The sequence below is a fragment of the Cydia amplana genome, chromosome 4 (genome assembly GCF_948474715.1).
Source record: "Cydia amplana chromosome 4, ilCydAmpl1.1, whole genome shotgun sequence".
In the NCBI taxonomy this organism is placed as follows: Eukaryota; Metazoa; Arthropoda; class Insecta; order Lepidoptera; family Tortricidae; genus Cydia; species Cydia amplana.
The window spans coordinates 12100663-12124998 of record NC_086072.1 but is presented as its reverse complement, the minus strand read 5'-3'; the positions used below and the strand labels follow the sequence as shown (position 1 = coordinate 12124998).

The following is a 24336-nucleotide window of genomic DNA, read 5'->3' as shown; positions in this document are numbered from 1 at the left end:
GTGCCAGGGGTCGATCTGAGTAGGTGAATCTATCTTTGGTTTGTTCCGGTGTGGTTGATCCTTAAAGCCGTTACAGATTACCGCACCGCACCGCGACCTTGGTGCGGTGCGGCGCATTATCTATTATGTGTACGGTGGTCGCCGTACGTGCGTTAAGAGCCAACAGGAGTGGTCATTTCTCCATACAAACGTACTCGACTGTTTCCTCCGTGGGTTTTGAAGCTAGAGCAATGATTTTTTCAACACAGATTAATATTGTCAATATCTGTGTCGGACCGTTTTGCTTTTTTTGATATTTTTGTTTTTTAAGGCGCTAGAGCCCTTCAAAAATGGCCAAAATGGCCTAATTGACTATGCCGCAATGAGAGGCGCGCTATTCAAAACTTATATTAATTAGCCAAAAAAGCAAAACGGTCCGACACAGATAATGTCATAATCATTTAGATTTCCAAATTTGGTTACGATTGGTTAAGTTTTGGAGGAGGAAACAGTCGAGTACGAAACCTCGATTTTTGAGATTTTTACGCAGGATTTTTCGCCTTGTCCTTATCGCACTAGTTTTAGGAGCCACTTCCGTTAGCGAGACGTTAGAGATATTTACCTAAAATATTTAAATTTCAGCTCCTGTTGGCTCTTAAGGACGCACCTATAAGTTAGAGCGAGAAAGAGATATTTTGACCGCATCAAGGTCGCAGTGCGGTGCGGTAGTCTATTACGGCTTTTAGCGACTACCTACTTCGGTCTCATTGATTAAGAATATGTTGTAAATGTTTCTTTTGCACCTTCCCCATTACAATGACTGTTTTGTTACAACATTCCGACCCCGTCATTTTCCTGGTTTCCGGATTTTTCGAAGAACATGAAGTCCTGGAAGAGAAAGAGACAATTAAGTTTTGTACTCAACAGAACAGTCCGCCGACGAGAAAATTAAATGCGTACCGTCAACGGGGGTGAATAGGGATGGCTGGGGTGAATAGAGATCACAGACCACGTATTTAAAACTTAAAATGTGATTTACCTGTCAATTATTTAAAAAATACTTACACAAATTGTGTCAAACTAAATCTACTATTTTTTAGAATTACATCTCGGTTGGCGGTACTTAAATAATACACACTTAAGCAATAATATTTATGCTAAATATGTACAATCGAAAATACACGAACACCTATGATTTACACTATATGAATTTACACTAAATTTATTTATATTTATTTTGTTTATTTACAGTTCATACTTAGATACAAAATTAATATTTTTTTTCAACGATGCGAGTCTATAACATTTTAAAATATCTACCTATTTAATTATTCAGTTGAATATTTTACTTCTACACCCAACTTTTAAGTCAGGATCACGTTCTAGTTCCCGCTATTTAAAATGCAATTAATCGACACCATCTACTTCTAGCGTATTTATACTTGACGAAACGTAAGATTGGGACGTAATTTAAGGAATCAAGAGATACACGAAAAGGAAAAGGGAATGGTATAATGGGTACCTAACTCAAGTAGGCGTAGTAAACTAATACATGTACCGCATATAACTTGCAGATCTTGATTTCTTTGAACGTTTTCTAAACGTGGACCCCTGAAATGTGATGTTGATGTAACTCAGGTTAAACTTCAGGTCAATAGAACATACTAGAAATAAGCACCAGTAAGAATTGTGTCCTTGGATTATTTACGATGATTAACTTAGTCTCTTTAGTAACAATTTAAGCTACGTTTAAAACATCGCCGTGGAGCTACTTGTTTTCGGATATATGTAGGTATTTTGGAGAAGGATAGGTCACTCGTTCATCTGTTGTCAAAGTAAATTATTTTACACATTATTTACAACTAGCGACCCGCCCCGGCTTCGCACGGGTTAACAAATTATACATAAACCTTCCTCTTGAATCACTCTATCTATTAAAAAAAACCGCATCAAAATCCGTTGCGTAGTTTTAAAGATCTAAGCATACAGACAGGGAAGCGACTTTGTTTTATACTATGTAGCGATAGTGATGCACATTGGGCTTCATTTTACTAGGCTAATCAAACCAAGTTTTTGCCAAGTCTACAATTTCCCTGCCTTTTTCATGTGAGGCTTAGGACTCTACCTAAGCTAACTTGAACAGAACAAAGTAAGAAAGTGTAATTATAACCGTCATATTTTTTTTTTTCATAGAAATTTGATATTTAAAAGGTCCAGAGCGCACCGGCTGCGGGTAGGTACGTAATAGACGTGCACGTGCGCTAAAATGTTGGAGCTGTGCACGCGTTCGTCACACAAGCAGTGCCGTCTATAATGAAGATATATTATAACGTGCACGTCTACGGACACGCATCCGGTGTGCACAGGCCTTTAACATGACATTTCACACTTTCTTTGCAAATGCAGAGTTAACTTGGGCCGACTAAAAAACGGTGATGTACTTACAATAAGGAAGCATGCCCCGAGCAGCACCGCCTTAATCCTGACGTCCAGGTCCATGGGGAAGCTGATCCCGAAGTAGTCGGAGTCGGTGAACGCCTCGCGCGCCAGCCCCGACCACTGCTTTGTTATTTTGCCGACCTTGTTTTCACCGTCCTTCGAGTACACCTGTTGCAAATAAGTTTATGTAAAATAATTATAGGTTGTTTTTTTAGCATTAGAAATAAGGTAAACAATCTTGACGTGTCTTTTTATTGAAAATCACGGTATAAAAATAAATAATGGCAAATATGTAACAATTATGAATCTAATACGATCATTTACATTCTTCTGCTTTCATAAGTTACTGATGTTTAAAAAGCGTTTTTCAATTAAAAGACATGTCAAGATCGCTTACCTTCTTTCTAATGCTAAAAAAAAACCGGCCAAGTGCGAGTCGGACTCGCGCACGGAGGGTTCCGCACCATAAACAAAAAATAGAGCAAAACAAGCAAAAAAACGGTCACTCATCCAAGTACTGACCCCGCCCGACGTTGCTTAACTTCGGTCAATAATCACGTTTGTTGTATGGGAGCCCCACTTAAATTGTTATAGCGGCAACAGAAATACTTCATCTGTGAAAATTTCAACTGTCTAGCTATCACGGTTCGTGAGATACAGCCTGGTGACAGACGGACGGACGGACGGACGGACAGCGGAGTCTTAGTAATAGGGTCCCGTTTTTACCCTTTGGGTACGGAACCCTAAAAACATTGAATTCAATGTGTTTTACAAAATTGATTGGAACTATTACAAGTTTGAACAACCAATTAATTTAAATAAGAATCAGCATATCTTATAGATGTTCAAAAAACGCTTACGTTTGAGAATGCTGATGTACCTTTTTAAAAGCATTTAATTTCATAAACAAACCCATAATAATGGCAAGCTAGTATTATAAACGCTGCGATTTGGGTTATGTTATGAAGAACTTTAGACAAAACAATAATAATTATCGTTATAAATATGTAGAACCGTGGCGCCATATCACGTTCATATTAAGTAAATAGGTACCTACTACGTTTGTGGTTCGTGCCTTTTCCAACTTCTCCCAGATACTTTCTGTTGAAAAGGTATTTTTAGAAGGTCTTATTTACTCATTGGTACCTTATTACCGGAGTGTTGAAAGGAATAAGAAAGTTTATTAATATTTGCTCCAAACCCGTATTTAATGTACAGTCGCCATCGGATATATCGGAGCGGCCGGGGTGTTCAAAAATATCTGAACACGCACTCTAACGCCTTGACAATAGAGGCGTGTTCAGATATTTGGGAACACCTTGGCCGCTCCGATATATCTGCTGGCGACTGTACTTTCTATTTAGTTTTACGGTGGTTCCAATGCAACACTGCTCATCTCATCATAAATAATTTTACCCTAAGTGTAAGGCCTGAGTGGACGCTCGAAGCGGAGCGTTCGGCGGGGCGTGCAGCGTGGCGTCGAGCTCCCAAGTTATTTGAGCAGCGTGCACTAAGGCCGCTCCTATACGTTTGCATTTGTTTAAGAGCCAACAGGAGTGGTCATTTCTCCATACAAACGTACTCGACTGTTTTCTCCGTGGGTTTTGAAGCTAGAGCAATGATTTTTTTAATACAGATTAATATTGTCAATATCTGTGTCGGACCGTTTTGATTTTTTTGATATTTTTGTTTTTTAAGGCGCTAGAGCCCTTTAAAAATGGCCAAAATGGCCTAATTGACTATGCCGCAATGAGAGGCGTGGTATTCAAAACTGATATCAATTAGCCAAAAAAGCAAAACGGTCCGACACAGATAATTTCATAATCATTTAGATTTCCAAATTTGGTCACGATTGGTTAAGTTTTGGAGGAGGAAACAGTCGAGTACGAAACCTCGATATAAGAGATTTTTACGGAGGATTTTTCGCCTTGTCCTTATCGCACTAGTTTTAGGAGCCGCTTCCGTTAGCGAGACGGGTATATTTACCTAAAATATTTAAATCTCAGCTCCTGTTGGCTCTTAACATGCACGCCGCACGCCCCGCCCCGCTGCACGCCCAACTCGAGCGTCCACTCCGACCTTACACACGCACCTTATTTCAGTGATTACCTTGAAATCAACATCGCCACAGATCGAATACGTGCACAACGGGCCCTTGATCCTGAGTACCACGTCGCCGGCGGCATTCTTGATGGCAAAGCTCGGTTTGCAGATGGACCACTCCTGCTCGATGGATCCGATGACTGTGCCGGGCGGCGCGGTCACCTCCATGGACTGCAGCCAGCAAGGGCACCAGCACGTCGAGCAGGCGAGCGGACGACGCAAGTGGATAACCTGGAAAAATTGGTTGTGTTCATAATTTTCGAGCATATTCATCTTCCTCGCGTTGTCCCCAGGGGCGTATTTACCCTAGGGCCAAGGGGGCCATGGCCCGGGGCGGCAGGCCGCGGGGGGGCGGCGAAGCCGCCCCCTCGCTGCTTTTTCTGGGCGCCTTTTATAATCAAACTTAGCTATATTTTTTATTATATTTTAATTGACATTTAAATTAATAAACAAACGAACGCTTCAAACCCCACCAATTGCTTAAAATATCTACCAACAAGTACCTAAATTAAGCAACATTTTCGTTCAAGAAGTATTAGTACGGCGTGATCAGTTGTTAGCCGGGTTGAGGAAGCGCAAAACGTCATACGACGTAGTAACGGCCAATTTTGTCTTCTTAGGTAAATTAGACACAATGTCTGAGGCAGAAGTCAGGAGTGCCGTAAACCTTCAAACAGTATATCCGTTAGATCTCGCGGTAGACCTACAAGACGAATGTGTTTTATTAAAACATTTTCTGACCGCCTACGAAAATAAAATCAGCTTAAGGCCTCCTACTAACAAGCGCTTTTTCAACGCGCGTTAAAAAAGCGCTTGAATCCGTTCATACGCTAAATTCGATTTAACGACCAACGCTTAAAGTTGAAAATCCAACAACGCTTGATAAAAAGCGCTACCGCCATTGTGTGAATGTTTCCATTTGTGTCCTTCAAACGCTTTTTTAACGCGCGTTGAAAAAGCGCTCGTGAGGATGAGGCCTAAGGCAAGAAGCTTACTCATAAAAAGGGCCTTAAAGAAGCATTCCCATATGTAGAAATTGCATTGCGCATTTTTCTTTGCACCGCAGTGACTAATTGCAGTGCAGAACGATCATTTTCTGCACTCAAAAGAATAAAAAAATATCTACGTTCCAGGGCCCGGCCACATATATGTCAGCGGTGCGACGCCGCCGCCGCCTAGGGCTTCCAATACCGGGATCCCGGGATCCCGTCGTTTTAAACGCATTTTTCAATACCGGTATTTTTAAAGGCAATACCGGGATCCCGGTATTTAAAAAAATGAGGGAAATGCGCAGTATAAACCCCTTAAATCCATTATATTCGGCTGTATCAAAAAGCTTACTAAACGACAGACGCATCTAGAGTTAGACCAAGAAAAGTCTGCAACCATTTTGATAACACGCGCAGTGCAAGTGTTATATTAAACGTCAAACTTCTATGAAATTATGACGTACAAATAACACTTGCACTGCGTACTACGTATACTATCAAAATCGTTGCAGACTTTACTTGGTCTAACTCTAACTGGTCTCTAGCCCGCATTTTATTATTGAAACAAGATCGTTGCCTAATGCGTCAGATAAATATTTGGTGGTTGGTGGTGGATGAATCCTGAAGTTATGTGAGTGATGAATATGATGATAGTGACTTTAACATTAACATAATTCGTTCTTATAATTTTATCAAAAAATAAAACGAAAGAGCAAGGATAACTGTAATAATGGCTAACCAATTTTGACGGAAATTTTAAAAATGTTGTCTGGTTGGTTAAGTTGGACTACAAATGTGACTGGTGAGGTGAAGTCAACAACCTGGAGTGTGAAATAAAATTATTGCAGATGGCGGCATTGATTGTTTATTGTTGTAATAGCTTTTAGGACATATCTGGTATTCCAGTGAGCCTTTCTAATTCCCCTTTTTAATAAAACTATATATTTTAAGCGATTCATATCCAATACCGGGATCCCGGGATCCCGGTATTGCTGAAGACAGTTTCGGTATTAAGAGGCCGGTATCGATTTTAGTCGCAAAAATGTAAAATTGATAGATTGAGTCGATGAAATTGTCCACCTTTTGTTACGTAATAGAAATAACAAGTACTGGTATCTATTAGCACGTCTTCTTATCTTGCATTTGTATAGATCATTTTTTTGAAAACTGACTCACTAAATTAGTAATGATTTTTTTTCTGATGGACGTTTAGGTAAACGCGCGTAAAGCACTGATTTAGTCGATCTTATTTGTAAATTTCGTAAAGTTTGGACTGCTAAAAATGGTAATTTTGTATTACACATATCCTGTACTCCAACTTTCATAGACTACACTTTTGTTATATGATATTGAACAAGAGTAAATGAAAGTTAGACGAAATCAATTTTCACCAAAAATTACTTGAAAACAAGTGAACATTTTTCGTGAAAATCGACTTAATTTCAACGTAATTTTGATACTTAAACAATCTACAACATTTCCTGAAACTGTTCTTATACATCATTTTTTATAATTTATGACTATAATTTTTTGATGAATTTTTAAAAACTGCTCCTTCTCGTCATATATTTCCGGTGACGCACGCATGGGACCTCATTATTAAAAGGCAAGATGAGAAGACGTGTTAATAGAAACCAATACTTGTTATTTAGATATTACGTAACAAAAGGAGTACAATTTCAACGACTAAATCTATCAATTTTACATTTTGGCCCTAAAATAGTTAACGGAGCCTTAATGCCGCGCGGCGTCGCCCGCCGCACCACAATATTTAGCGGTGCGCGGCGCCGCGCGCGGTGCCGCCGAGCGGCGTGCGATGCCGCGCTGCATAGTAAAAAATAAAATTCGACTACCAGTTGTTTGATCACACACGGATACCTTCATAGCGATAGCGGTTCGCCAAAAAACGCTGCAAATGGTGTTAAAGGTATGAAAATCGGTACGATTGATCTTTAGGACATTTGAAACAATTTGACCCGAAGCACCAACAAATAAAAAAAAACGAGAGGAGTTATGACGTCATCTTTTTTTTGTATAGAATTAAAAAAACATTTAGAAACCTATCGTGTGTGGTATTACACGAAAGGTCTTTCTGAGCCGATTCCAAAAATGTATCACATCATTACATTTGAGTTTTAAATTATAATAAAACTAATTTTCAAGACGTACCAAGTTTGAGCTTCTCCAGATACAATACCGTTAATTTTTTTTTGGAAAGTATAGCTCAAATTATACCTTTAAATACGAGGCGTTGAAGATGACTGAAAATAAATTTTATAACTGTTTTCGAATGTCTGTGTCGTGTTTTGAAGAACTTTTAAGAAAATATCACCTCGACAACAGCAAGAACAGAACACGTGTGAGGGGATTCATGTCTGATCAAACAACTGGTAGTCGAATTTTTATTCTTTACTATGCAGCGCGGCATCGCACGCGGCGACGCACACCGCTCGGCGGCAACGCGCGCGGCGCCGCGCACCGCTTTGAGGCGCCGCCAGGCGGCACCGTTAAATTTGCGGTGCGGCGGGCGACGCCGCGCGGCGGCGGCGGTGTCGCACCGCTGACATGTGGCCGGGCCCATCAGCGAAGAGCGCCTGAATAGCTTAGCTCTTCTTAATATGGAAGCTGAACTGACAAACGTTTTAAATTACGACAGATTCATTGATGATTTTGTCAACCAATTTGTACATAGGAAAACAATGTAAATGCCTATGTGAGTAAATGGTAAATGTTTAGTTTTTTTTATTTCACACCCCAAAGGTACTTGTTGCAGGTGTCCTAAATAAAATACTTTATCGTCACTGATGAAGGGGGGCGGCAAATCAAAATGGCCCGGGGCGCCAAATTTGTAAATACGCCTCTGGTTGTCCCGGCATTTTGCCACGGCTATGGGAGCCTGGGGTCCGCTTGGCAACTAATCCCAATTGGCGTGGGCACTAGTTTTTACGAAAGCGACTGCCATCTGACCTTCCAACCAAGAGGGTAAACTAGGCCCGTATTGGGATTAGTCCGGTTTCCTCACGATGTTTTCCTTCACCGAAAAGCGACTGGTAAATATCAAATGATATTTCGTACATAAGTTCCGAAAAACTCATTGGTACGAGCCAGGGTTCGAACCTGCGACCTCCGGATTGCAAGTCGCACGCTGTTACCGCTAGGCCACCAGCGCTTTTTTTTCGAGAATATTATGATACTTATAATGTTCAAATTGAGGAAACTACAAATAATGACGTCGTAGCTATTTCCTTTTAAACAAATTCAATGTGGTTTGTTTTTGTGGTTTAATTAATTGCTTATAATTTAAATGTTTCGTTAGCGGGCCATAACCGGGCTGGGTCTTTCATAACACTGATTTAAAGTTTCACGATTTTTACACATTATTAAAATGTACAACGGGACTTAATCGAGTATCTAAGTTTTAAGATTTACCTCCGACGTTTCGAGGACGGCGTTGTCACCGGCAGTCTCGGAGAAGACTGGCTTAAGTTGACATCAGCATCTTCTAACCGCGCGAGTTTTTCGAACTACCCGCACTTGGTCTTGTTTATCAGCTAGAACGTTTTGCGCACTAGCCGGGTCTTTCATAATCTGGAGACTAATTATTGACGGTGTCCCTGGCGCCGGACACGGCGAGGAGAGAATAAAAGATGCATATGGCTCACACTGGCCGGTTATAGGACGGTTTCTTACTTCCTATCTCATTTATACGTTTACGTGTAGGCAACTATAGTTCGTTTTTTTTAGCATTAGAAAGAACTTGAAAGAAGGTAAGCGATCTTGACATGTCTTTTAATTGAAAAACGCTTTTTAAAAATCAGTAACTATCACTTATGAAAGCAGAAGAATATAAATGATCGTATTAGATTCATAATTGTTATATATTTGCCGTAACTTATTTTTAAAATACGTTTTTCAATTTAAAAAAAATTGTTTATATATTTTCTCTCTCTGCACCAATTGAAGGTATCTCTGTTTGGCCCTATGGTTGACTGGTAGAGAATGCCATTTGGCATTAAGTCCGCCATTTGTACATTGTTGTATATGACACCGTAAGATTTGTGAACCCGTTAGTTTATAATCTAACGTAGGTTAGGTTAGGTTAGATTATAATCTCCCTACCGTCAGTTTATAATGTAACTAGCGAGATTATAATATGACGAGTGTTTACAATTTTACGGTGACATATATATTGTGTGCAATAAAGTTTAAATAAATAAATAAAAGTGGAAGTATCTAAGCCGGTAAGTCACCTCGTTCTGGAAGTTGTCGAAGATCTTCATGTCGAACGGTCGCATGGGTCCGCAGCACATCCTCGTGCAACAGTCGTTATCCTCCACCGCGAAATACACCTTCTGCCCGACGCTGTTCTTTAGATGGCTCACTGACCGGTTATAGGACGGTTTCTTATTTCCTATCTTTTTAAGCTAATACATTTATACGTTTACGTGTAGGCAACTAGGTAGGTATACGTCAAAAGTGGAAGTATCTAAGCAGAAAACCCGGTAAGTCACCTCGTTCTGGAAGTTGTCGAAGATCTTCATGTCGAACGGTCGCATGGGTCCGCAGCACATCCTCGTGCAACAGTCGTTATCCTCCACCGCGAAATACACCTTCTGCCCGACGCTGTTCTTTATAGTGTACTTGTTGTTGGTCTCGAAGCCCACGAAGGCCTCCATCAGCTCGACCTTCTGGTGGACCAGCAGCTGGTTGATCATGGACAGGTATTCTAGACCCGGGGGGCAGCTGGTGAGGCCTGTCGGGATACTCATCCATCCACCTGCAAAAATTAACAAGACCATTTCTTTTGGAGTTCTATTTACACTAAAGAATTATTTGTAAAAACTGTGCCACCAAGTTTCACGGCCGAATTAGATGGCGTTATATGTATATGTTATTTGTCAAACATCTACTTTAGACAATCAGAACTACTTATGGCATAATTTACGTCAGCTGTCAAATTCGAGGCACGAATTTTTCTTACTCTTAATTCCTCTTCTACTGGGTAGAACTTTCTTTTTTTTACTAGTTTAATTGATAGGAGTAATAAAAATAAGAAAGGAAGATAAGTCACAACATTACGAGTATTATGTGTTATTTTTCGTGATTAAATTTGTTTTTGTGAATTTATCGACAGGTTAAAAAATAAGGATTGTTTAAGCAGACTAGAAATAATGATAAGAAACCCATCTCTGTTTTACTAGGTACTCATATTTCACGTAACCAATACCTGTGTATAAAATACAGTGCATAGGTACGCAATAGGTGCAGCAATTAGAAAATACATAGCTGCTTATTTGACGCATATTCTGGAAGAATAAAGTTGTAACTATCAGCAGTGTATCTAATAATAGGTTGACCTGTGTGCACTAGAGACTAGGACATTGCGAACATTATTATAGCTTACTATTTATTTATTTCCTAGTCTGAAAATAAACAACAACTGAAACTCTACCTATTTAATTTTTAAATAACTAGATATTATTTTATATTCGTTTTTAATATCGATCCGCTGAGAACTGCGGACAGCTATCAGCAAGAAAAATCAACTTTTTTTCTTCATCCGTCAAAAATTGTTCGTAACCGTTTCGCCGGGACTTGAAAAGTCTTTCATACATTCTACACAAACTTCTCTTAACACTAGCTGCACTGAGCGTCGTGATATAAACACTCTTGTCTTTAACACTTGTCACATTTGAATAATGTTTACACATTGCGCTTTTAAACTGGCACCATTTAACACTTTTAAAGTTGAGTCGATTTTTCGGAGTTTCCAAAAATTGGCAATTATCTTCATCGAGCATGTCTGTCTTGTAATTAATAAAAGCACCGAATGACGTTAATTGGCTACACAAACAAGAGAAAGAATTATTGCCGACAAAGATGTAATGTGGAGTGGCAGGTTTGAATTACGCTTACGAATGAGAAAATATGTATGTAATCAGCTCTCTAGAGCGACGGCAAGGGCCTTTCGTGAAGCTAGCAAATAACATCCTTATCACGGAGTCATTCACTTAGTTTATTCAATGATACAATTAATAAGACGTTGACATAGTCGCACTTCAGATAATTAGTCTTAGGTGTTAAGTAGTTCAGGTTGTTATTAATTCAGAGACTATTACAATTTTTTTAGCTATTTCAATATGGATAGCCAAGGAAAAGTAAGTTAGTTTGTAAGTAGGTACATTTTTTATGCGCAAACCAATAAATAGATTAACAATAATTTGATTCATTCGTCAGGTGACAACCAAAACTCACTAATTACCACTAGGTACAAGTCCATAGCCATAGTGAACCGTATCAGAACTATAATAAGGTTGATTTTTGTTTAATTATTTTTAGTAATTAGTGAGTGAGTGAGATATGTAGGTATGCGTTTCATTTAACTTTACTTAGGTACATGCAAAAAAAACGAGCCAACGCAGTTATATGGATAATTAATTACAACAATGGGATAATTAATTGCGAATTTATATCCTTGTAATTGTGAGCCTTTGTGTAGGTAGTGTAAAAAAATCTCACCATTAAAAAAAATATATAAATAAAATAAAATAATAAAATGCTAAAGAAAATCTACTGCACAGTTGTACAACACTATGGCGGTTCACGCCTAGCTTGAATAAAGGTGCTAAATATTATATTTTACATAATTATGTATGGTAAATAAATACATGTACTTATCGTAAACTGAAACGCATCTGTACAAACTATTTATTTTTCTGATTTCCTCGCTAAATAAGTAAGTGATTATTAAATCGACTATTTACTAAATAGTATTTAGATAACTAACAAAAGTGGTTACAGAAACGACTTAGTTAAGTACCTATTTAATAGATTCCGTTCAAACTCTAATTTTACCGGTTTTTTAATGTTTTTCAATTAAGTGCCCGTTTCCGGACTTTCGCTCAACAAGTATCCTAAGAAAACCGGCCAAGTGTGAGTCGGACTCGCGCACAAAGGGTTCCGTACCTATTCTGAACTTTATTTTATAAACGTAAGGTTCCAAATTTAACAACTAAACACCTGCATCAGGGTCTCAGGAGGTCAATACTTTTATATAAAACTAAAAATATTTCCGCTACGCTACGCGCTACGCGAGGAGAAAATCTCACTTCCTGACCAAGGCAAGACGTAATTTTTAGACAAACCACGGGCGGCAATTCGTAAAGCCCCAGATCGCATATTTATGGGCACAAACACCTGCGATCTGGAGCATTCACGAATTCACCTTCCTATTAGGTATATAATATACTATTTTATACCACGACGGTGGCAAACAATGTTAAGCAGCCACCGCAGCCTAATGAGCGCTTGCAACTCTAGTGGAAGTGGATTGTAACTGGACACGTTAATTTGTCGTATTCATTTGATGTACAACAAGCATATGTGCTCTCGTTTTTAATCCTCCGCGCAAATGGCGAGACGAACGGTGAGGCGAGGCGAATTACGAACGCAAGTGTGCTTAATTCCGGCTCGCCTCTACCAGCTACCATCAGGATGTACCTATGTGAACGGACAAAATGACTTTTAAAACTGAAACATATTTTTGTAACCTTACCTGGAGCACCTTGTGGGGCAGGCTGCTGTACGACAGGCGCGGGGTACCCTTGCTGTGGGTGCGGGTATCCTTGCTGCGGCTGTGGCTGCGGGTAGCCCGGCGAGAATCCAGGCTGAAAACCGGGCTGAAAACCAGGTTGGAAGCCGGGTTGAAAGCCAGCTTGAGTGCCGGGGGGCAAAGGAGGCCCAGGCGGGCCAGGTGCCCCCGGAGGTGCAATCGGTCCAGGAGGGCCTGGGTATCCGACTGGAGGAGCGTTAGGGTACCCTGTCTGAGAGAGAGGGTAGCTCTCTTTGGCCTTCTCGTCTTCAGAGGGCAGTGCATAGCCCTGACACGGAGGGAAGTTCGGAGAATAAGGCGTTGGTTTGTGAGACATGTTGGTCACTCAGATAATTTCTGGAATAAAAGAAAAAATATGATCAGTGACAAAACTTTATGTACCAAGCACGGAAAACGACATACCTAATACCTGCTTTATATTACGAGTAATTATATTCGGTACAAAACCTCTATAAGAGTGATATCACAGGATCGGTTAACAATTCGTAAGCCTAAAGTTACCTACTACCTTGGCAAACCATTATAGGTACTAATTGGTAACATAAGACCCATCACTACATAGTATAAAACAAAGTCGCTTCCCACTGTCTGTCTGTCTGTATGTATGCTTAGATCTTTAAAACTACGCAACGGATTTTGATGCGGATTTTTTTAAATAGATAGTGATTCAAGAGGAAGGTTTTTGTATAATTTGTTAACCCGTGCGAAGCCGTCGCTAGTAATAGATAAAGTCCTATTAACATACAGGATGACGATAAAGATGACTTAGTACCAAGCTCCAGCCACAAAAATACAATTCAGAGGAAATCACTAGCTACCTAATACCTAATGTCAGGTCTCCAAGCGGATGCAGATAAATATACGTAGGGATTTCGTTTCATTCTTAGCGCGAATTTACATCATGTTTATCAAAGTTTTATAAGTACTCACAGTCTTAAATTCGTTACATTTACGAATAATACAGAGGACAACGACAGTGTTTTATAGCTATTATGAGGTAAAAGATAGTTATATTAACTTTATAGGTAGGTACATTTAAAGTGTCATAGCCGAAAGCATAGACGAAGCCTGTTGCGGATATCATCCTTGGTATGTTTGGGATGAAGCATGTTGCTGATTTGCATTTGTAGCCACCGGATGAAGCCTGCGTTGCGGATTTCTTACATATATAACTAGAGTATTTTCTTGAATAAACTATTGAGAATTTATAGGGTAAAATCCGGGCCGGCCCTAGAGTAGAGCAAGTGGATAGGCCTGGTCGCTCTAGGCGCCAAATAGTAGGGGGGCGACAAAATGACAATGCGCTTTATTAAAATTAGCTTAATTTACCCGCTAATTAGGCGTATCCTGACGGAGGAGTTCTTTGAATGAGCATGGCTTATTGAAATTTCATTGTGCTGTGTTGTTTCTTTATTTCTTTTGAATCTTCTTTTCTTCATTTAGTAGTTGATTACGAATTCATAATTGGTTACCTACTCTGCCTTTGGCGTTGAACTGAATGTGTAGGTACCTAGTGCAATAGTTTGACCACCAATTGTTTTTGTTAATCTGTATTTATTGGTGAGAACCTGTAATTGGCTTTTTGTATCACACTTATAAAACCTATTGACATGTTACCAGCTGTTGGATCTCCGAATAGTAATAAATAAATAAATAAATTGAAATCAGGCAAACCGAAGAGGAATGAGTTCCATTGACATCTTGCAGCTACTGAGAGGAAGTTTTACACTCTTAACCATTTTGGTTGGTGAATTTGTATTTGTCAACTCTAGTTGGTTTTGTTAGAATAAAAATACATAGGTACAGTCAGCAGCAATAGTTGCTAAGCGGGCGAGGTGTTCGAAATGATCTTGACGCGAGTCACGGGCAGATATTCGTAATTTCGTATGAACAAGCAAAGCAATAAACGTCGTGACAACGACAACAGAGGGTCTACCGTGAAAACCGAATTTCGGTGTGATCTTTCTCTTTTACTCCAATGAAGGCGTAATTAGAGTGACAGAGAAAAATGCCCGCAATTTGCGAAATTCGGTTTTCGCGGTAGCCCCTCTGAGGTGAAATCGCTTACCTGGCTTATTATAGGTAGGTATATGAGTTTTTATTCAAGATATAGGTACCTATAGGTAATGCGGCTACATTATATTTTGTGAATATATTTGATGTGTTAAATATCCCAATCAGCCACCGCATTAATGATTAGTACTTAATATCTATAATGGTTTGGTTTAGTCTGTCTGCAAGGCAAGTATCAATAAGGTAACTGTCCGATATCACATTGGGAGTGGGTAGCACTTCGTTTTGTCAACAAATTTATCAAATATGTACCTATTTAAGAACTAGGTTAAATGTATTGTATTTAAGAAGGAGACGATTTCACGTGAGCGCTTCTCCATACAAACGTAGTCACCATTTTTCTCTGGTTAGTAATTTATTTTATTTTAATAATAATGCCTATTATAGAACACAGCTATGCATCATTTGTTTTGTTTCGATTTTTTAATAAGGTATTATAAGAGTTAGCTTTCAAAAAATACAAAAAAATACATTTGTATTTCGCACCACTCTTAATATAGTAATAATCAAATAAATCGAAAAGTCAAATGCAGGGGCATATCTACACAGTGTCCTTTTTAAAGTCCGTTGTTTTCTAGGGTGCATTCCTTTCCTGAGCTTAAATTAAGTAACTTTAAATTATATTTTAATTATATTTTATTGGATTTTAAATTTAAATGTATAATGTACTTAATAATAATTTTAACTGTAATAAATTTATTTTATAAAGGTAACATATGCAAGACTAAATTATATTTTAGTTCTCTTTGACATTCGTATGCCAACCGGCAAAACATAGCGCTCAAATGTAACCTAAGACCCATGTATACCTATGTTTAAGCATTCTGATTCTGATTCTTTCTCAAAGAAACCGGTATTCTAATTAACTCCATTTTGGAGATAAACAATGATTTATTTTCATCTCGGACGATCAATTATCAATATTATCATATTCTAATTATCATTATAATTATCTCTTTAAACTGTCCTTAACAGCTAGAGAAAGAGAGCAAGGGAGAGAGAGAATTCATGATGAACGTGTTTGTATTAAGTGTCATTTTGTATGGGATTTTGAGTTTCCACAACGTCCTGCTTGGTGCGCTGTTCAGAATCCCATACAAAAATAGACATAACACAAATGCATGTCACTCTATCAAATTTAATTTACGCTAGGGGTTGAGACTCTCTACCCTCTATTGCTTGAATATGCCTTGTATAAATATAAAAAAAAACCACATGTTTTTGTTTACATTATTGTAGACCCAGTTGTGATGCCTGAAAACTTTATAATGCTATGATGCTGCTGCTGCCCAAATGACAATGAGGTTGGCAACTGTCAAAGGTTTCCATAGATGGCGCCATCATAGCTTGCCCCTTTTTCTATAAGATTTGGCTTAAAGGGCTGGCATACAGGTCATTAAAAAATCAAAAATTTGGCACAATTCTGGGGATTAACAGGGCAAGCTATGATGGCGTCATCTGCTAAATACTTCAACCGGCCAACCCCATTCGATGATGTTTTATTTAGGTAACATTTGATGTACCTATATTATAGTTATTTACTTCTGTATCACTCTTGCATATTTGAGCAAGAAATGAGTAAATAGACAAACTAACAAAAGAAGTGATTTGTGGTAGGCCCTCTGGAACTTAATTTCTGTAAGTCAAAACATATTTCCACCACCTCCAATGTAGTTTCAACTTGTATCAAGGATGTGGGAATTATTAAATTGTACAACGGGACTTAATCGCGTATCTAACAATAATGTACAATTTAATAATGTGTAAAAATCGTGAAAGTTTAAATCAGTATTAATGTGGGAATTAGTTTCTCGAATATCTCATGACCAGTGATCGGGGTTTTGGATGCCATTACTACGGTAATCAAATTGAAATAGTTACCTATATCACCTCTATGGATATGCCTTTAAGCCCACTCGATAAAAATGTTATTAGGTAGGTAACATATTCATCATTAAATAAGCAGTTATTGAGGTCATTCCCTCCGAGTGGCAAATGACATTAACAAACTGCCCAGGCCCCATACACCAGACACGCTCAAGCCACCAACATTATAAAATGTTATTTTTAAGCTGTTGACGAATATAAACTGAAATAAAGAAAAAGTGACCAGGCATGGTGGTCAAAGGGTACACAAGCACTGAGCACTGTATTCATGTTTCAATATTATTAAATAAGTTTCTGAACTTAGATACATTTAATACAATTAATTCTACACCAAATTACAGTATGTGCGAAATCTAGAGTATAACCCATTTCAGAGCAAGAATATGAGTAAAGTCGGCAACGCCTAAATCACTGATGATTGTTATTTTATTTGTATTAACATAATAAAGTACCTCGATATTGTGATCCAAAAAGAATGGTCTCCAACTTCCACGGACCACGCCTTGTCTTCTCTAATTCACTTTGGCGCCGCCTTATTTTGCAGACAAATTGGGGGTCATAGCCTTGACTAGAATAAAAGATATTTGTCAATTTGGCACAGTATTCCTAGATAGCCGGCTACTCCCGTGAGTTCGGATTCTGTCAGAACCATCTATTCTGAATTTCTGTCATTGAGAATGACAACAATGAAATGGCAAAGAAAAATAATTCATATGTTGCCATGTACAGTAACAGTTATTGCAAAGATGTTGCGAACTAGCCAAAATACACAAAATAAATTGGACAGCTTGTAATAAGTACAGCAGTCGTATTTTATACAAAAACTATAAATTATTCAATTGTTTTTTCTTGTTTTTTTTTTTACTTATAATTTCTGAACAAAATATGACAAAAATCGATAAGTTGCCAGCATAAAAAATTGGTCATTTCCGTTAATGTTGCTGATTAAAAATACTTTGCCTAAGAAATGGGTAATCTTAAGCACAAGGTCTTCACGACATCTTGGTATTGGCTTGGCACACATAATAGAAGTCTGTGCGGAAAGAGAAGAGACGTGAAATGTATGGGATCCGATAAATTCTATGACTCTTCTCTTTCCGTACAGTGCTTTTACTTTTGGCTGTAGTAACTGGGGGCGTACCGCGAAAACCGATATTCGCAAATTGGCTACTTTCCTACTAGTCAAATCTAAAAAAATTGCTACAAATAATCCATACTAAACCAAAAAAAATATTGTGTGACTCTGACAAGGTAATAATAACGCTTTCTCTGCTACTCCTACTGAAAGTAAGAGCATCTCGTTCGGTGATCTCTCTCTCTCTCTACCATTTCTTCTCTATACAGTCAGCAGCAATAGTGGCTAAGCGGGCGAGGTGTTCAAAATGATCTTGACGCGACTTTATTGTTAAGGGAATAAGAGCGCGTACGTACTTTTGCTGCTGACTGTACCATTTCTTCTCTATGCCGCTATAGCAAAGAGTCTCTCTCTATAGCCCCCTCCACACTCGTGCGTGAATCGAGGCGCCGGCGCTTACAGCTCGGCCGCGACATTGAGCGACTGGCGACGGCGGCAGCGACAACCATAGGTGGGAACGAAAGGTCCGATGTCCGATCGCTGTTTCTCGCTCCAACCTATGGTTATCGCTGCCGCCGTCCCAAGTCGCTCAATGTCGTGGCCGAGCCGTAATGGTTTGGCAAGAGTCGCGTGTCACTGTCAGTCAACCACAAGCAGAGGCAATTTAGTTTCATTTTTACTGTCATTTTGCTATGCTAGGATTATAACCTCAAAAACAGCGATGTGTATAGTTTGCCAGAGGGGCTACCGCGAAAAACGAAATTCACAAATTGCGGGGATTTTCTTTTTTACTCACATAAAGGCGTAATTAGAGTGGCAGAGAAAAATGCCCGCAATTTGCGAACTTCGATTTTTTGCGGTAATAGGCGTGGACCATTCTGGGGGACGCATTTATGCGTTAGAGGGAGCAAGTGATATTGCTATCTTATTCTACCGCATGGCTGCGTCCCTTGGACTGGCCGGCGATGGCCCATTGTGTACAGGGGCCTTTATAATGAAATAAACACCCAAGCAACATTAATACATTTATTTATTTATACAATTAATCAAAAATACAAGTAATAACCTGGTCGTATTAAGTATAATATGTGGACCATATTACACTTAATACGACCGTGAATGATATAGCAAATAGGTATGAAAGTATTATACTCAGATCAGCAATACACTGTATAGACAAGTACTCCGTCGCTGGTGGCTGCTAGATGGCAAAGTGGTCGCTCCCGCCTTGTGCTTGGCCTTATATGAAGTTGGGTTTGACAGCTCCGGATGTACGTCACACGCAGTGTTGCCAAGATCATCGAAGGGGTGTTGCCAAAATGCCGCGGCGACAACAATAATATTTCACAAAAGGCGACTAAAAGTCTGTTTTTTTTTCTATATACAATCGTGCGTGTTAATAAACCTATAATATCCGCAGGGTAAATTAGAAACGTGCCTGGTAACACCGACTTCCGGTTAGTGCAATCCATTCACCAATCAAACCAAACAAGACAACACAGTGCTTTGACCAACCTGCTGCCGCGATCAGTCAGTTATAGCAGAGAGCAAGTTTGGTAAATGTTGAGTTGCTTCCGCGTCATCTGGTGTGATTTTGATACCGCGATGCCATTGGACCTGTATTTCTACACTGTGAACTAAAATGGCGCTGCTGTTTATCAATTAATAAAGTTGCTGCAAGTGAACGTTTCTCAGTGATCGCATCCGAGTGAGTCATAAACCAACATAGCAATGACATTTTTATAGCACAGTGAATACGTTTCCGAAACGTTGTATTGAAGTCTGGCAAGTGTGATTTAGACAACACAATCATGCGCGAATTCAAAGTTGTGGTTTTGGGTTCGGGTGGGGTCGGTAAGAGTGCTTTGACTGTGCAGTTCGTGTCCGGATGCTTTATGGAAAAATATGACCCCACGATAGAAGATTTCTATAGGAAAGAAATAGAAGTGGACAATTCGCCATGTGTTTTAGAAATACTGGATACTGCCGGCACGGAACAGTTTGCGTCTATGCGGGATCTCTACATTAAAAACGGCCAAGGATTCGTTGTAGTATATTCATTAACGAATCATCAAACATTTCAAGACATCAAGCCCATGAAGGAATTGATAACGCGTGTGAAAGGTTCGGAACGCGTGCCTATTCTGCTGGTGGGCAACAAGGCCGACTTGGAGCACCAGCGCGAGGTGGCGCAGCCCGAGGGCGCGGCGCTGGCGCAGATGTGGGGCTGCCCCTTTGTCGAGGCCTCCGCCAAGAGCCGCACCAACGTCAACGAAATGTTCGCGGAAATCGTGCGCGAAATGAACGTTAGCCCCGAAAAAGAAAAGAAAACTTATTGTTGTTGTACAGTGCTTTAATATCTAGAGTGTAATGTGGCATTTATTTCTCGTAAGACTGCAAGGGCTCGGCGAGGCGGGAGAGCGAGTGACGCCCGCCCGCGGCGGTGTCCGGGCGGCCGCGACCGGTGCCGGAGCGCCTGCAGCCCGAGCCGGGGCGCCTGCGGCCCGCGCCGGAGCGCCGGGGCGCCGAGCCGGCCCGCCGGCACCGAGTCGGCCGCGATGTGCGTCATATCACGTTGTTAATATCTTTGATACATACCATTGTCCAATCGAGGTGCTTTATCTTATATTTTCATACTTTAGTACTTGTAGATACTCCCGCAATAACCATTATCACATTTGATGAAGAAAGTATCCTTATTGGATCACACTTCTTTAAATCATCATGTTTAAAAAGTTAAGTTTCTTGTATCAAATGTCAGACGCAAGCAGGAGCTGTGTCAGTTGAATGATTACATTTAATTAAAGTAAATTAGCCAACTTTGTATATAATTTCATGAGATTAATGATGTCAAAGGACATGGACAGTTTAGAGAATTAAAAAGCCATCCAAATATGCAATAAACTATTATGATTGTGTAGAGTGGAGTGTGATGAGAAACCGATTACACCTAAGTCGAGTCACAGATAGTGTTTTATTGTGTAAATTATGTTTAAATGAGAAATCAGTAATCAAGAAAATACAGTAAGATTTGTCAGTTGCGTGATTGTGTTTTAAAAGTCTACCAGGATTTGTGATAATACATATAACAAAGTATCTATAAATAAAAGTTTTAAGTGGGAGATTACACAAAAAGTTTTATTCTTCGGACGCCAAGGTAACCTAATTTTTTACCTAATTAATTACCTTATGTAGATAAAGTTTATGCATGGATCTGTAAGTTTGGCTTGGTCAGCATTTTAACATGTTTTAAGATGTTTCTTGTTAAAGTTCATCAAATAGTCTATGATAACCGCACCAAGGTGGCGGAGGCACTAAAAATGTTACATTTTCATAAGAATTTGAGGTTTGTGGTGGTATAGTCACCTGCAGAAATATAATTATGTTAGTCTTCGAAGGCCACAAAAATATGTGACATGCTCTTACGGCTCTTATGGCCTTTGTTGTCTAACATATTATTGCAGGTGACTGTACTTCTACCTTCTTGTGCAGAGTTAGCTTTAGCCAGAGCCAGACTATTTTAGATGCTTATGAACATTGAATATTTTCCCTAATATTTATTTCCATAGATTATAATGGGGACTAAATTTGTATGGAGAAGAGGTAGCACATGATTATCTTTTTCCTCTTAAAGTTTTTAATATAAAAAAGAACATTTAGTTTGCTTAGTATAAAAAAGAAAATTTAAATACATAGTTGTACTGGCCGAGTTATGAATTTACAAGGATCATTTAAAAAAAGTAGGCAGGCTATTTGAACACAATGAATATAATTTGATCTTTTGACTAGTCACATACAAAAACCAGTTATGTTGCATAATTAAGTAAGAGTTAACAGCTATTAATCAGCTGATTAGTTTTATGATTAAAGAAATGAATGAGATGAAATCAGAGTGAGAGTTGTGTGTATATGTCACCGTAAAATTGTAAACACTTGTCATATTATAATCTCGCTAGTTACATTATAAACTGACGGTAGGGAGATTATAATCTAACCTAACCTATGTTAGATTATAAACTAACGGGTTCACAATCTTACGGTGTCATATATATTTTAGGTTATACTCTAAAAAAAACTGACTAAACTCTGTGTTTCAATCTCAGAAATTAAGTATTTTATCACTCTGTTTTTCCACTAAAATTACAGTAGGATAAAATGATTAAATTAGGTACCTATGTTATATCTATTGATATGAAAGTCGTATTGACGCCAATATGATTAATAATTATGATTACTTTAGGTCTTGGGACAGTATCAAAGTAAGAATCGCAGAGTTTTTGTTGCGATTGTCACATAGCACGTGGGCGCTCAACTGTGCACTATCGCCGATTTCAAATCGCGTGTCGTGCACAACTGGCATAGCATTGTTGCGGTCCATAATTTAACCTACGGAGTGGCTATAAACATAATTATTAAGTTAAGGGCCATCGAACGATTCTCGCTTGTTTCGACTCGCTAAAACGATTCTAGATTGTTTGATGATCACTGGGCCGAATAGTGTTGCAAAGGTAACGGGACTTGTAGCAATCGAGGAGTGAGGCGCGTGTCGATAAACGGTGGCATCTGTTGGACCATGAAGTTCGGTGTGCGCAATCATCCTCTGTTTTTACAACACTCCTTTGTACTCCAGTTGCAATCTCATACACATACGTGATTTTTACACATCCTGACGTGAAACACGGTCATGTTATCTAATCATTACAGTGCTTCACAATATAAAAATAATGTTGACGTTATATCTTTTACCTCTGGTTTGCGTGTATGATTCACATAATCATTCAATTACGGAAGTTTCTAGCGATTTGCGTCACTTTGCTTATATCCTATATCTATCAACAGTGTTCGTTGGTTGAGATTTCATTAAAAACAGGCGGGTAAATGTAGATTTCTCAGTAGCAGCAGTCTCTTCCGCTTAATAACTAAGTTTATGATTTCCTGGTCCCTGGTATCTACTTTCATTGATTTAAACTAATCTGTTAATTTTTCTTAGTTATTTGTAATATCAGAACGATATACTGTGCAATATAGTTGGTTACCGCTTGTAATGTTGACCACGATTGTCTTGTCGAGTATATTCGTACGCTACTGGGTAGGTAGACTTTAGGTGCCGTTACCGGCCCAGATAGAGCTAATTCGCTCGGACGTTGACGGCGGGTGTTGTAATACCAGATGTTTACTTCCTGAAGCATTGGGCCGAGAATGTAAAGGTTGCCCTACAAAGTACCGATTGGCTTGACTATTAACATTCCGGAATTTGTCGACTAGCAAGAATTATACCCATTCGAGGGCACTTGTATAGGTACGATTGCTCCATGAAGCTGGCGGTAATCTAAGATCCTATTTGTCTTTTATAGCTGCATTTTGTCATAAACTCAATGTGTTTTCAATCATTCATTCTGATAAATCCCCTCCATAAAATATAGGTACTCTTTATATGTTTTCCTAATCAGAAAGTAGTATTTGCAAAATAGGTATTTGCTCAACTTAGATGATTCATGTTTTCTACCTTCCCAGGCAGGTAGTTTGCATATTTGAATATTTTCTACTACCTACCTACTGTTTTCAGGCCATTTTCAATGTTTTTGTAGTTCTTTTCCATTGAGTAGGCATCTACCTCTTGTGTATACGAGAAAATGGCAGTTGTTACCACTATCATACCGTCTTTATTTAAATTATTTTAAATGTATAAACAGTGAGCTTACCTAACCATTTTAACAATGTCCCAAGAAAAGGGAAAGAAAAAGCTTTGATTGAAATTCGGTTGTTTATACAGGGTGCTTCCTGTAACAGGAGCAATAAATTAAACTGTAGGCTGTACTCCTCAAACTGACCAACATTTGTTCAACAACTTTTGAAAATAACTCATATTTTGATTTTTATTACACTTTTAAGTTTATTCTAAGACGCAATGTATTGCAAATTTTGTTATGTTTAAAGCGTGACAAGCAACGTCAAACACACTGATGTCAGCGTACATTGAAGGCAATATTTATTTTGTATGCAAAAGAGGAAGTCTAAAAGATTCATAATTTTTTAAAGTTGCTGAACAAATGTTGGTCAGTTTGAGGAGTACAGCCTTTAGTTTAATTTATTGCTCCTGTTACAGGAAGCACCCTGTATAGGCTAGTTAATATACGCATGCAAGTATCATATGTTAAATCGGGCATTTTGGGAAGCAT

At 38.9% G+C, this 24336-nt stretch overlaps 2 protein-coding genes across 2 annotated transcripts; one reads left to right on the top strand and one right to left on the bottom strand.

Annotated features, from left to right (window-relative positions):
* Positions 1 to 707: 707 nt before the first annotated feature.
* On the bottom strand, positions 708 to 17773 carry LOC134647252 (phospholipid scramblase 2). Its single transcript, XM_063501523.1, has 6 exons — positions 17535 to 17773; positions 13066 to 13458; positions 10022 to 10287; positions 4528 to 4752; positions 2425 to 2586; positions 708 to 867 (listed from the first exon to the last, which is right to left on the bottom strand). Exons 2-6 carry the CDS (start codon positions 13436 to 13438, stop codon positions 808 to 810), a joined length of 1086 nt encoding a protein of 361 aa, XP_063357593.1. The 5' UTR covers positions 13439 to 13458; positions 17535 to 17773; the 3' UTR covers positions 708 to 807.
* A 1870-nt stretch (positions 17774 to 19643) lies between these two features.
* LOC134663281 (ras-related protein Rap-2c) lies at positions 19644 to 21292 on the top strand. Its single transcript, XM_063519695.1, has one exon. The coding sequence runs from the start codon at positions 19969 to 19971 to the stop codon at positions 20512 to 20514; it is 546 nt and encodes a 181-aa protein (XP_063375765.1). The 5' UTR covers positions 19644 to 19968; the 3' UTR covers positions 20515 to 21292.
* Positions 21293 to 24336: the final 3044 nt, after the last annotated feature.

Coding starts and splice junctions, on each gene's coding strand:
- LOC134647252 (XM_063501523.1), bottom strand. CDS start 13,438: ATGTCTCACAAACCAACGCCTTATTCTCCGAACTTCCCTCCGTGTCAG. Junction 4,753..10,021: donor TCGACAACTTCCAGAACGAG/GTGACTTACCGG, acceptor CAATTTTTCCAG/GTTATCCACTTGCGTCGTCC. Junction 868..2,424: donor TCGGGGCATGCTTCCTTATT/GTAAGTACATCA, acceptor TTTCTCTTCCAG/GACTTCATGTTCTTCGAAAA.
- LOC134663281 (XM_063519695.1), top strand. CDS start 19,969: ATGCGCGAATTCAAAGTTGTGGTTTTGGGTTCGGGTGGGGTCGGTAAG.